We start from the raw sequence: 12,122 nt of genomic DNA on the forward strand, positions 1-12,122 counted from the left end.
CCGTTTAAATTACTTAGCCTAATGCTAAATAAATATCAGCAGCTATCATTTTAATTATTATTATTACCATTATTTTTATTATTATTAGGTTACAACTACCCTATACATAAGTTTTCTCAGGATTTATAGAAATTAGTCTATTTTTTCATATATTTGTATGTGCATGAAGTCTTAAGTATCTTAGCAGGAAGGTATTCTGTGGAAAAGTATTTATTATAATTTATATTAATAAATGCTGTGCCCTATAGTGTTCTTTATGAGACATGTTGTCTATCTCTTTGGGGTGGTATTTTATATTATATTTATTTATTATCATAAGTCCTGCTTTATCTTTCTCACATGCTTATTGAAAAATAGGTGATAAAGAATTCAGATATCTCAAATGATTACCATGTAACTACATCACAAACTATCACCCTCCTTGTGAAAATTACCAACAATAAAGAGTGTGCCAAGGAATTAGAAACTACCTACTACCAAATGCTGATGCTGCCAGATACTGTTCACTAGTTAGGCTTTAAATTGAGTCCCCTTCTCCCACATGAACTGAGTCATTTTTGTAAAAATAGTTGATAAAGAATGCAGGTGCCCCATTATTGTTGAAAAACATTATTGTTTTGCTATTTATATTTAGCATTTGATATTTAAAAGCAAATATAACTCAGGCCAGTAGAATAGACCTTGAAAGTCTTAAAAAATATTTTTACCTGCATCTAAGATATTTCCAATATTATAATTTTCTAATTATAAAATGTGATCTCTGAGTTTCTCCATTGTAAATTCCAATTCTTTCTTTATTGATGAGTCCCTGTCACCCCCTTTTTTAAATCCAATTCATTCCTCATCTACAAAGCTAGTACCTTCTATATGCCAGGAACTATTATAGTTGCTGAGGATATAAAGTAAAATCTCTTGTATTAATGCTATGTGAGTGCTACAGACAATAAAACAAAGAATGAGAATGAAAGGAACGACACTGTAAATCTCAAGGAAGTCACAGGTAATTTGCCATCATGTTACGTGAAGGAGGAACTTTTCATACCTAGGAAATTGCTTTCTGATAATATTTTAAAAAAACACTTTTTTTTGTTCTTAATTTCTTTACATGATCATTATTCTTTGCTTCTTATTATTCATGTTGATCATTTAAAAGATATGTTAACCCATCAGTAATCTATTTAGGGGTATGTTTTCTAAAGAGGTATTTTATTTTCATTAATAATAAAATTTATTACAAACAAAATTTTCAAGACTTTTAATAACAAATTTTTCAAGACTTTTTGTTGAATTATCCTTTCATTTTTTAATCTGTAATGGCTTTTTTAAATTAATTTATTTTTTATGGTGACATTGGTTAACGAAATCCAATAAGTTTCAGCTGTACACATTAACAGTAAGGGATATATATATTTACACTGTGTGTTCACCTCCCAGTTAGATTTCTTTCTGTCACCACATATCTCACCCCCTTTACCCTGTCTACTTCCCTTCTCCTCCCCGAACCCCCTACTCTCTAGTAACCACTAGTCTATAGTCCATGTCCATGAGTCTCTGTTTATTTGTCCTGTTTGTTTGTTCTTTTTAGGTTTATATCCCACATATGAGTGGTATCATGTGATTTTCAAGTTTTTCTGTCTGGCTTATTTCACTTAGCATGATTATCTTGAGGTCCATCCATGTTGTCACAAATGGCACTATTTCATCTCTTCTTATGGCTGAGTAATATTCCTTTGTATATATGTACTGTAATGGCATTTCTAAACTTTCCTAATATATTAAAGTTGTTAAGTCCCTTTTTATTCCTTTTCCACTGGTCTAGAATATACACGCTACTCATTTGATCTCAATGGGACCATTAATTATTATCCTGCATACCTTAGTCAACAAAGTCCAGCAATAATAAATGTTTTTATGCACCTCTCTAAGAGTGATGTAGCAGGACCATTAGAATGGTTTAACTCTGAATTTATGTTCAACTTCCATATTATTGTAGTACTTTATTTCATACTCCCTAAATTAGTCAGTGCCATTGCCACTGCTGCTATTGGAATTATTATTTTAAATAATATTTATTTAGATTTGCCAATGCTATTTTAGCAATTTCTATGATGATTTTGCTCTTTGTATCTTTCTTTTGCTTCTGCTCTTCTGTTGAGTGTGAATAGCACATACTTTCAGATTTTGCATGACTGAAAATGCCTTTGTTTTGCCCTCAGTACTGAGTATCTAATTATGCTGAACATCTAATTATGCTGGGACAATTATTTTTTACAACACTGAAAATTTTTTCCTATTGTCTTCTGAAATTTCTTACTGTTAACAAGTCTGCTGTCAAATTATTGTTTCTTAATAATTTTCCGTGATAGCTTTTAATTTTCTCTATTTCTCCATTGCTTTGCAGTTTAATTCTATTTTATCTACATGTAATTTGCTTTTATTTATACTTTGTGACCTGATGTATTAATAAGAACAGAGAGATTATTTCTCTCTTTGGTGGACTCCATTATATTTTTGAATATTTTCTTTTTTTCAACCTCTCTATTTCTTCCTAGGGGAAATTGTTAGATCTATGACAAATCTCCCCATTCTGTATTCTCATTCTTGGCTTTCCTTTAATATTTTCCATTTTTCTATCTTTACCTTCTGGATTCTGGGTAATTTTCTAAAATTTGTCTTCCAGTTCTTGAATTCTCTCTTCAACTGCCTATTGCATAATTTATCCTTTGAGATATAAATATATTCATCTCCGTCTATGTACACATCTGCTTGTATGTGTGTGACTGTATTTTTTCAAAGTCCATATTTTCCATTTCTCAAGTTTTTACTTAGTTATTTTGCAAATCTCTCCTTTTCTATAATCTGATTTTATGTAATTCTATTTCTTTAAACAATTTAAACTTATGTAATCTATTTGGTTGAGAGGTCTTAAGTTAATGTAATACACATGAAATGGTTTTATTTTTCTGATAACTAAAACCAACCATGTCCAACCTCATTTTCTGCCTAGTAGTTGGCTTCTTCATCAGCATTTCAGTCTGATCCCATAAATTTTCATTGACTTTTAATTATTAAAATTTAGTTTAATTTCAATTTTTTTCTCATAGTTTATTAAAATCTTCCACCAATTCAGATTAATCTTTTGGCTTCTGCAATTTATACAGGGGTGGGAGTGATAAAAAATGATATTTCAGTACTCTCTTCTCACTGAGTTTCTGGATGGTGATCTTCTAGTGTTGTTATGTAGGAGAATACATAGGGAAGAATGCACTCTTAATCTGATATGGCTGGCTACAATTGCTATATCATTTTGTTAACACCCACACACATCTGGGATGGTGCCTTTTATCACCAGACCCTGCAGGTTATCACCACTGATCTGGCTTGTTCTCTATAGACTTGATATGGTCTGTGGGGGATCCCAGTTGGCCTTATTCATATGGACTTTGAACCTTCTATAAATATTTCCTAGGCTTACATGATACCTTGCAGTATTCAAAAAGAATCACAGACTCTTCCCAATAGTCTTACACCACATTACCTTGAAAATTATACCCTTTTGACACATGCTTCTATGACCCCCTGGAGTCTTATTTACTCACCACATTTCAGTTCAGTCTGTGGGCACTGACAGTTCCCACCTTCCATAACTCTCAGGAATGAGAAAATTGAAAGAGTTGCCCTTGATTCCTTTTTGGCTATACTAGCAACTCAGTAGGGAATGTATGCCAGCCATCCTTTCATTAATATACCCACCTACTTGATGAGCAATAATACCCTTTTAAGTCCTGTAAAGAAAAGGGGCCGGATGAGTTTATCCTAAACACACCCATAAAATGGTGAGAAAAAAAAAATTGCCTAACTTTTCATATTCTCTTTTCTTCACCACCCCTCCCCAATGCTCTGCCCCATCAGCCCCTCTATTTAGAACAGGGCTTGTGAAAACTTATAACAAAAGTTCTCTTATCATAGAATGTAGGAAACTTAGCGTTTTATTTCTCAAGTATGAACTCTAGTTGCCAATCTCAAGAAAAATAGATGCTATTGGTGACTTTCACCACCATACTACACTTTATTATCAAATTCTTTACAATTGTTCTGTTACCTCTATGTTATAAATTGGGGAGTCTACCATTTGTTACAATTTTGGACGGCCTCTAATGACAGTGAATTTCCTCACATGGCTTGTCATTTTTTGGTTTGTGGGCTTACCTCTGGTAGGAATTGCTTTTACTGGAAATCCCTTCTGTTCTGGGCTGTTAGAAGGTCCTGATGAGTCTTTTCTTTTTGTCTCTTCCAGAGTCTGAGGGATGTTATGTTTTATTCTCATGTATGATATAAACTTAGGTTTCAATTTCTTATGAGTGGATTCTTATTTTCTAACCCAGATCCAAAGGATTCTCAACTTCCTTATCAATTCTTTATACTCCAGTGGGTAGAGATTTTGTAGTGCTTGTTTCCAGGATACATGGCATATAACATTATTTTTTCCATCTCCCTTGAATGCATGACAGCGATGCTTCTTTTCCCAAACCAAGTTAGTATTGAATACCCTAGCTTTTATGTTGTATACCCTGTTCTGATATGTCAGTATTTTGGTAAGCTTGGTTTCCCAACCTCTACGTGCATGTATCTTCCTTCTTTGTTTTTGCCACCTGAAGGTTTTTAGTACTTGTTTCGTAGACAAGCTATGAATTTAAAATGTTTTCCTTTACATTTTATTCAATGTTTTAATATCACTGATGCAGGGGTGGGGGAATTACCACAGTGGCTCCATTTACCATTTGGAATGGAAGTAGCTTTTTTCATTTGTACTCTCTTCAAAGTCAATTTCAATTCTGTAATTTCAAAGTAATTTTAAGTTCCAAACTGTTAAGCTTAACAGTTATTCTAAGTGGCTTTTAGCTCCAATTCAGTCTGCAGTACTATATTTTATTTTGCCAAGGTGACCTGTAAAGCCAGTACACTCAGCCTCTCCAGCTGTGTCCTTCAGATGCATTGAGGACACAAGAGGCCATCTATCCTGATGGTTAAATCAGCAAGGTAGTTCATTACTTCAATCTGTACCAAAGGTAATAAAACATATTACCAATTGCATCTCCTTATCTTCAAAGCTCTAAAGTCCCCTCGGGTGTTTAAGGAGATATTTATATTTTCCCACCGGGATCTTTGCCCAGAAGAAAGACAGCCTGGAGTCCAGCAGGAGCTGGAAATGACCCAGATTTAAGATTTCTATCACCTTTTAAAGCAAAATACTTAATTTCACTTTTTGTGATAAACTGTATGTAAAATACCAAGCAAGTATTTGTAGGCTGCCAAGGCAGATTAGACTGATCATTTTTATCAGTTATAGAGGGACTGTCTTCCATCATTTGAAAGGGCTAGGATCAAAGGTGAAAATGAGAAATCTGATAGAATTTTAGATTCTCCTAAAATAAAACTTTCTTCCTTGGCTCCTTTTTTGTAGAGGTAGTGGGGTAGCAGGTGTCGGTAATTGCGTTATTGTATTTATAGATTTGCCTAATATTTACAATCTGAAAGTTAATGGAAATTGACCATCTTTATATTCTTACCCACTAGTACATCTTTCTGCTTTTTCCCCAACAGACATAACCATAATCTGGAAATTTGCCTTTATTATTCATTTGCTTAAAAATATTTTATCACATACAGATGAATGTCTAAATAACGTATAGCTCAATTTTGCTTGTTATGAGCATTACAAAATATGTAACCTATAATATGTTGTTTCCTAGGGCTTGCTCTTTTTGCCCCAAATTTTTGTGTCTGATATTCATCCATATTGTTTTGTTTGATGAATTTATTCATTTTTACATCCCTTATTCTTTGATTAAATGTGGCACAGTGTATATATCCATCTTCCTGCCAGTAAATATTAAGGTTGTTCTCTTTCTTTTTAAAAATGTTGGTTGTTACAAAAAATGCTGAAATGATCATTCCTGTGACTGACTTTGTTATGCATGCAAAACCATTTTTCTGAGGATATGTACTGAAAATTGGAATTGCTAGGCTGTTGAGTATGTAAATATTCACCTTACTGAGAATGACAAATTATTTTCCAAAATGGTCATTACAGTATACACACCCACCAACAATAAATACAAAGTTTTTGTTAATGTATATCTTCTCTCACACTTGAAATTGTCAAACTTCTCATTTATATTAGTCATCATAGTGTAAATATCTCACTATAATCCTGACTTACATTCCCCTGATTATTGAGTTTGAATGTACTTTCATGTTTATTGAATATACATATATCATTGTCTTTGAAATATTAGTTCAGGCTTTCCTCACCCATCCCAAGGTCAAAAAAAATATTTTGGTAGAAATCTTAAAGTTTATATATTTTGGTAGAAATCTTAAAGTTTTGCTTTTTTATGTATGAATTCTTTTATAAATTAATCTGTTTTTTCAATATATCAAAAGCCTTAAAATAGTTATATCCTTGAAATAGTTCGTACTTATATTTCTGATAATATACCACAAGGAAATAATTTGAGATATGGGAAAAATCCATACTCATGATGCTGTTCGCCAAAAATTTATAATGGCAAACAAAAGTTAAAATAGTCTAACTAGTCAATAAATGTTGATTGTTAAAATAGCAAAAATATAGCCACTTAAATGAAACCTAAATTTTAATTAAAAATATCTTCTTAGTATTATGGAAAAGTTATATGACTTAATGTTCAATGAAAAGAGCACTATAGTTAAATCCATCCTTTAATTTTAACTATCAAATTAATTATATATGATAAAGTTTAGAAGATGTCACAGGAAAGTGGTAATAGCTGATATGTTGGGGTGTTAGGTTTGTATATGCATTTTTAGATATGCTTTTATTTTTATATTTCGCAGACTGTAATGTTAATGAATTATTCCTTTATTTAAAACAGTAAATCACTGAATCTTGAATTTATTCATGTAATAAAATATTTCCTTAATGATTTGTAATTATAGACGTATTAGTGATCAAAATGACTAGCCGCATTTTCAATTACCTACTGTGAAGGAAAGGTGAAAGACGTAAAATGAATGTTATATTTTTAGAAGTTTTAAAAATAGAAATGCCAAAATCTTGCCATCATTTTTCTGTTAAAATATTTTATCTTGGATATATGTTTCTTTCTTAGGAAGTTTGGGCGTGTTGGCATGAGTTACTGTCCTACTTGGAAAAGGCAAACAAGTGGCTGAATGAAGTAGAAGCTAAACTTAAAACCACTGAAAATATTCCTGGTGGAACTGAGGAAATCTCCGAGGTGCTAGATGTAAGTTGTGAATTAATCTAAATGATAATTTATATGCAGTATTGAAAGATGTCAAGTAGCAAATCAAAAATAAATTCAAAGAAAACAGCACACAGAGTCTAGTTGCTATGCCTCCTCCAGCACTGCCTCTTTAGATGAAACCTTTGTTTCCTCTAAGAACCTTCTAGTTTCAAGGTTTTAAAAAGAATTTAAATAACCTCTTACAGAGGTCATTTGCTTTTTCCTATATGACTGAGTTCAATGTTGACACTTTACCTGCTTAAATCTACTACAGACACTCTGCAAAGACACTCTGAATGCACAATTTTGTTCCTTTGGACTAAAGAGGATAATAATGTAAAATATTATTTTCAGTTTAAAAACTATATTTGTTGAATTGGAACATATTTTGAAATTATTTAAAATAATAAATGTATACCTTACGGAATGTTTGGAAGTATGGAATTAGCATACCTTGATATTAGAACTATATCTTTAAAACTTTCATACATCTTAGTACATATAAAATTTTACTTTTTATCAAAAAATCTACCCCTCCCCCAAAACCCTATTTATTTATTTATTTATTTATTTATTTATTTATTTATTACAGTTGACTGTCAATATTATTTTATCTTAGTTTCAGGTGTACAGCATAATAGTTAGACATTTATATAATTTACGAGGTGATCCTCCCAATAAGTCTAGTACCCACCTGACACTATACATAGTTATTACAATATTATTGACTATATTCCCTTTGCTGTACTTTACATCCCCATGACTATTCTGTGCTTCTTAATTCCTTCATCTTTTTCACCCAGCCCTAGAAAGTGCATTTAAAATTTTAGTATATTTTCAAGTTTTTTTGGATGACCTTTAAAAAATAAAATTTAAAGGAGTTCGTATGTATAAACTTTGATTTATGTGAACTTTTGATATTTAATTAATCATTTATGTTCTATGTATTTTATTGTACTTCTGGTTAATCCTTTATATATATAATGAATATGTAGGTTTAGCATATGTATTGTGTGTGGAGTCTTATGTGGTATGGCCCCTGTGTAAATATGCTAAAATAAGGTACATAAATTAATCCAAATGTCAAGAAAATGCAAAATGTTTCTTTAGACAGAACAGAATTGGGATCCTAAAATGTCACAGCTAAAACCTAGACACTATTATATCCAACTTCCTTATTTTCACAAGAAAATTGTGAAACCTGAAAAGGTATCAAAGAACAATGAGAGAGGTTTCATGGGGACTGTAATTTGACCCTGTCCTATTTAGAGTTGTTCATTGACCAAACATTCCTTGTGAATCAACAATGCAGTGCATCTTCCAAAAAATGATGAAGAAATTTACATCACATCAGTAAAATGATGGTGGCCAGAAACGAAGGATATGATAATGTGATTATCCTATTAATCATGTTAAAGGGCCTCATTCTTATTTTTATTGCCAACCAGTCCAAAGATGGCTGCTCTACCTCTAAGCCAGGTTTGTGTGAAAATGTGTGAAGGGCAAAGGGTTTTCTTTTAAAGAGACTGTGCTGTTTTTTAATTTGGGAAGAGAACCTCTTGAAATTCTTCCTACATATATTGTTAGAATTATATCACTTGGCCATCACTAGCTATAAGAGAAATTGAGAAATTCAGTATTTTACCTTTTTAAGTTTTAGAGTAGCGGGCACCAAAAAAAGAAGGTGGCTGTGAATCATTTTTAAGTGTCTCATTCCATAATCTTGCCTTAAGTTCAAGAAGATTTGATTACAGCAACATTGTATTTTTTGAAATAACAGTGATCTTTCACATTTTATTATGCCAATTAAATATTGTTTTAAATTGATTCTAACTGAATTATATGTAAATCAGAAGATACTGAGCATTTTGTGTTAATTTGATGTATTTAGAAAAAGAAGAGAAACAATAATTATTGCAAATGTGTTTCAGTCACTTGAAAATCTGATGCAACATTCAGAGGATAACCCGAATCAGATTCGCATATTGGCACAGACCCTAACAGATGGCGGAGTCATGGATGAACTGATCAATGAGGAACTTGAGACGTTTAATTCTCGTTGGAGAGAACTACATGAAGAGGTATGATGATAACAGTGAAAAATCTCTTCAAACTGATTTGCATAAACATCTAGCAAGTAATGTTAGGCTTCTCAGATAAAATGAGGAATATTTAAAGATTAGCTCAGTTTCAAGGTTTTAGAAACTGTCATGTGCTAAACATGGCTGAAATATTTACATGTGTATTACATCATTTTATTTTATTAAACATTATAAAGTGTGGGTTTTAATTGGAAACAGACATACCAAATCTAGTAATGTGCTCAAGTCCACAAAGGAGTAATTTAGCACTCAAAATCAGATTTTATGTGACCACAAATTACTTTTCCCTAATCAAGATTAACCAATATGTGTAGGTTATCCTCATGTTTGTCTACCCCTCTCTGTCTCTCCTTTTCTATTTCTCTACACACACACTCATGCACACAGATATGTTTATTATAGTCACCTGTAATACATGTGATTCTATGAGTACCCAAGATGTTGGATACTGTATATTCTTCCAAAATAATAAAAAAGTTTTTGTTCATGTAACACAGGAAATTTTAAACCATGTGTATGAATTTTTAAATCAAAATTAAAAGAGAATACCATATTTCTCCCAATCAAACAATGCTTCGCATACACTCTATTAAATCAAGATGAATTGTTTGTCAAGAAGGAAAAAAATGGCTCATAATGAAGTTCAGTTTCATATCCATTTACTAAGTTCATCTGTAACATGTGACATACTGTTCTAAGGTTCTAAAGAGCCTATCCTTCATTAGTTACATTGATTACTTAAGCAAAAATTTATTGATTTCTTAGTATTTTTGGGACATGAAAACAATCTTATAAGATGCAAAAAGTTGCATCGGAAATTATCACTGAGATTTAGAGAACACAGTAAAAGTGCATACATATGTGTGAATCAGCATAGGAAGGCATTTGGGGTAGCTTTCATAGAAAAGATTCATTGTAAATTAGATGAGAGCATTTTAAAATTAGAATAGGAGACAGCTAAACTAACAATTGGAGGAGGGCAATTCCAGGCAGTTGGATACTAGCACATGCAAAGAATTGGAAATATGAGAGTGGTTATATATGCAAATCTGCAAACCATTTGGGTTTGTTAGAGCATAAAATGCAAATGGAGGAGTAGCTGAAGGTAAGCCTGAGCAAGTAGGCATGAGCAAGATTGTTGAGGGGAATCTGTGCTTCACCGACAACCTGATCTAGAACCATGCACTCAGGGAAACACTAAATGCTTTCAAATGTAAGAGGGAAGAAGAGGGATGCCATGATCAGATTACTTGACCTCTGAGGTGACTGTGGAGAGGGGGTGGTCTGAGAGATAGAGAAATTGCAGGCAGTGAGACCTGCAAGTAAGAAGTGATCATTTTAGCTCAGTCAAAGGCAAGATCATTAGTGAAAGGTACAAAGAAAATTAAAAAATCTCTAGGAGAGCATCTAGGTCTTGTATTAGATGATTTGGTATCTGAGTTTTTTTTATAAACAAGATTGAGAAATAAGAAGAAAACCAAGTGTGGAACTGAAAGATCATGTGCCACCTCATTGAGTCTGAGGTGCCTGCTTACGTTTGATACCAACCAAAAGCAATCCGCGAGTCAAGGACTTAGGTGCTGGTAGTGAATTTCGGAGATGATACCAACGAGGACAAGTGAGGGAGTAGAGAGAGTGGGGAATGAAAGGTTGTAAGGTTGATAAAGGCAGGGTGCTTTTATCAGTGTTTTCACTGTGAGTAATTGGGCTAAATCCTACTGGTAATTTTAAAGAAATCATGTAGAACAGGAGCTGCAACCCCCAGGCCGTGGATCTGTAATGGTCTGTGGCCTCTCAGGAGTCAGGCCACACAGGAGGTGAGCAGCAGTGAGTGAGCAAGCAAAGCTTCTTCTGCATTTGCAGCCACTCCCCAGTGCTAGCATCACTGCTTCAGCTCCACATCAGATCATCAGGCATTAGATTCTCATAGGAGCTCCAGTCCCTGGTGCCAAAAAGGTTGGGGACCGCTGAGTATAACATCAGTGTTATAGAGCAAACTTAGAATTGTTCCATAAGCTAATGGAAACTCTCTTTGTTTGAGGAGTGCCCTGGGGTGCATAAAATCCCAATAATTTTGGTTCATCAAGAACAATAAAATTGAGAAGTGTGGGTGTTTAAACTGGATCTAGCAGTGCGTGCAGCAAGTGGCCACCATAGCTTCAGGTGGATTCAGAGTTTCTGAGATTGAGAGGTTATGTGACAGGGCAGCTACAGGGTCTGTTGCAGTGTTTATGGAGCATCCAAGTGGGGCTATTCCATAATCCAGTAAGAGAGATACACACCCCTAAATTTAAGAAGAGTGATTCAGACTAGTTATACCAATGGAGGATTTATCAGGTTACATACTAATTAAACTTGTAGAGTTATGATGCAGCAATCCCTCTACTGGGTATTTACCCCAAAGACTTGAAAATTCATATCCAAAAACATATTTGCACACTGACGTTCATAGCATCATTATTCACGGTGGCCAGGATATAGAAGCAACCAAAGTATCCTATGTTAGATGACTAGATAAAGAAGCTGTGGTACATATATACAATGGAATATTACTCAGTCATATGAAGAGATGAAATACTGCCATTTGTGACAGCGTGGATGGATCTTGAGATAATCATGCTAAGTGAAATAAGCCAGACAGAAAAACTTGAAAATCACATGATACCACTCATATGTGGGATATAAACCTAAAAGCAACAAATGAACAGGACAAACAGAGACTCATGGACAT

The 12,122-nt window shown here is 33.3% G+C and overlaps 1 protein-coding gene across 1 annotated transcript in view; it reads left to right on the forward strand.

Moving 5' to 3' along the window:
- Nucleotides 1–12,122, forward strand: part of DMD (dystrophin) — a 1,897,222-nt gene that overhangs the window by 675,654 nt on the left and 1,209,446 nt on the right. Inside the window, 2 exon segments of the mRNA XM_039846417.1 lie at nucleotides 7,155–7,289; nucleotides 9,221–9,370. Coding sequence (XP_039702351.1) covers nucleotides 7,155–7,289; nucleotides 9,221–9,370 — 285 coding nt within the window.

The sequence above is a fragment of the Pteropus medius genome, unplaced genomic scaffold (assembly GCF_902729225.1).
Source record: "Pteropus medius unplaced genomic scaffold, Ma_sr-lr_union100, whole genome shotgun sequence".
Classification (NCBI taxonomy): Eukaryota; Metazoa; Chordata; class Mammalia; order Chiroptera; family Pteropodidae; genus Pteropus; species Pteropus medius.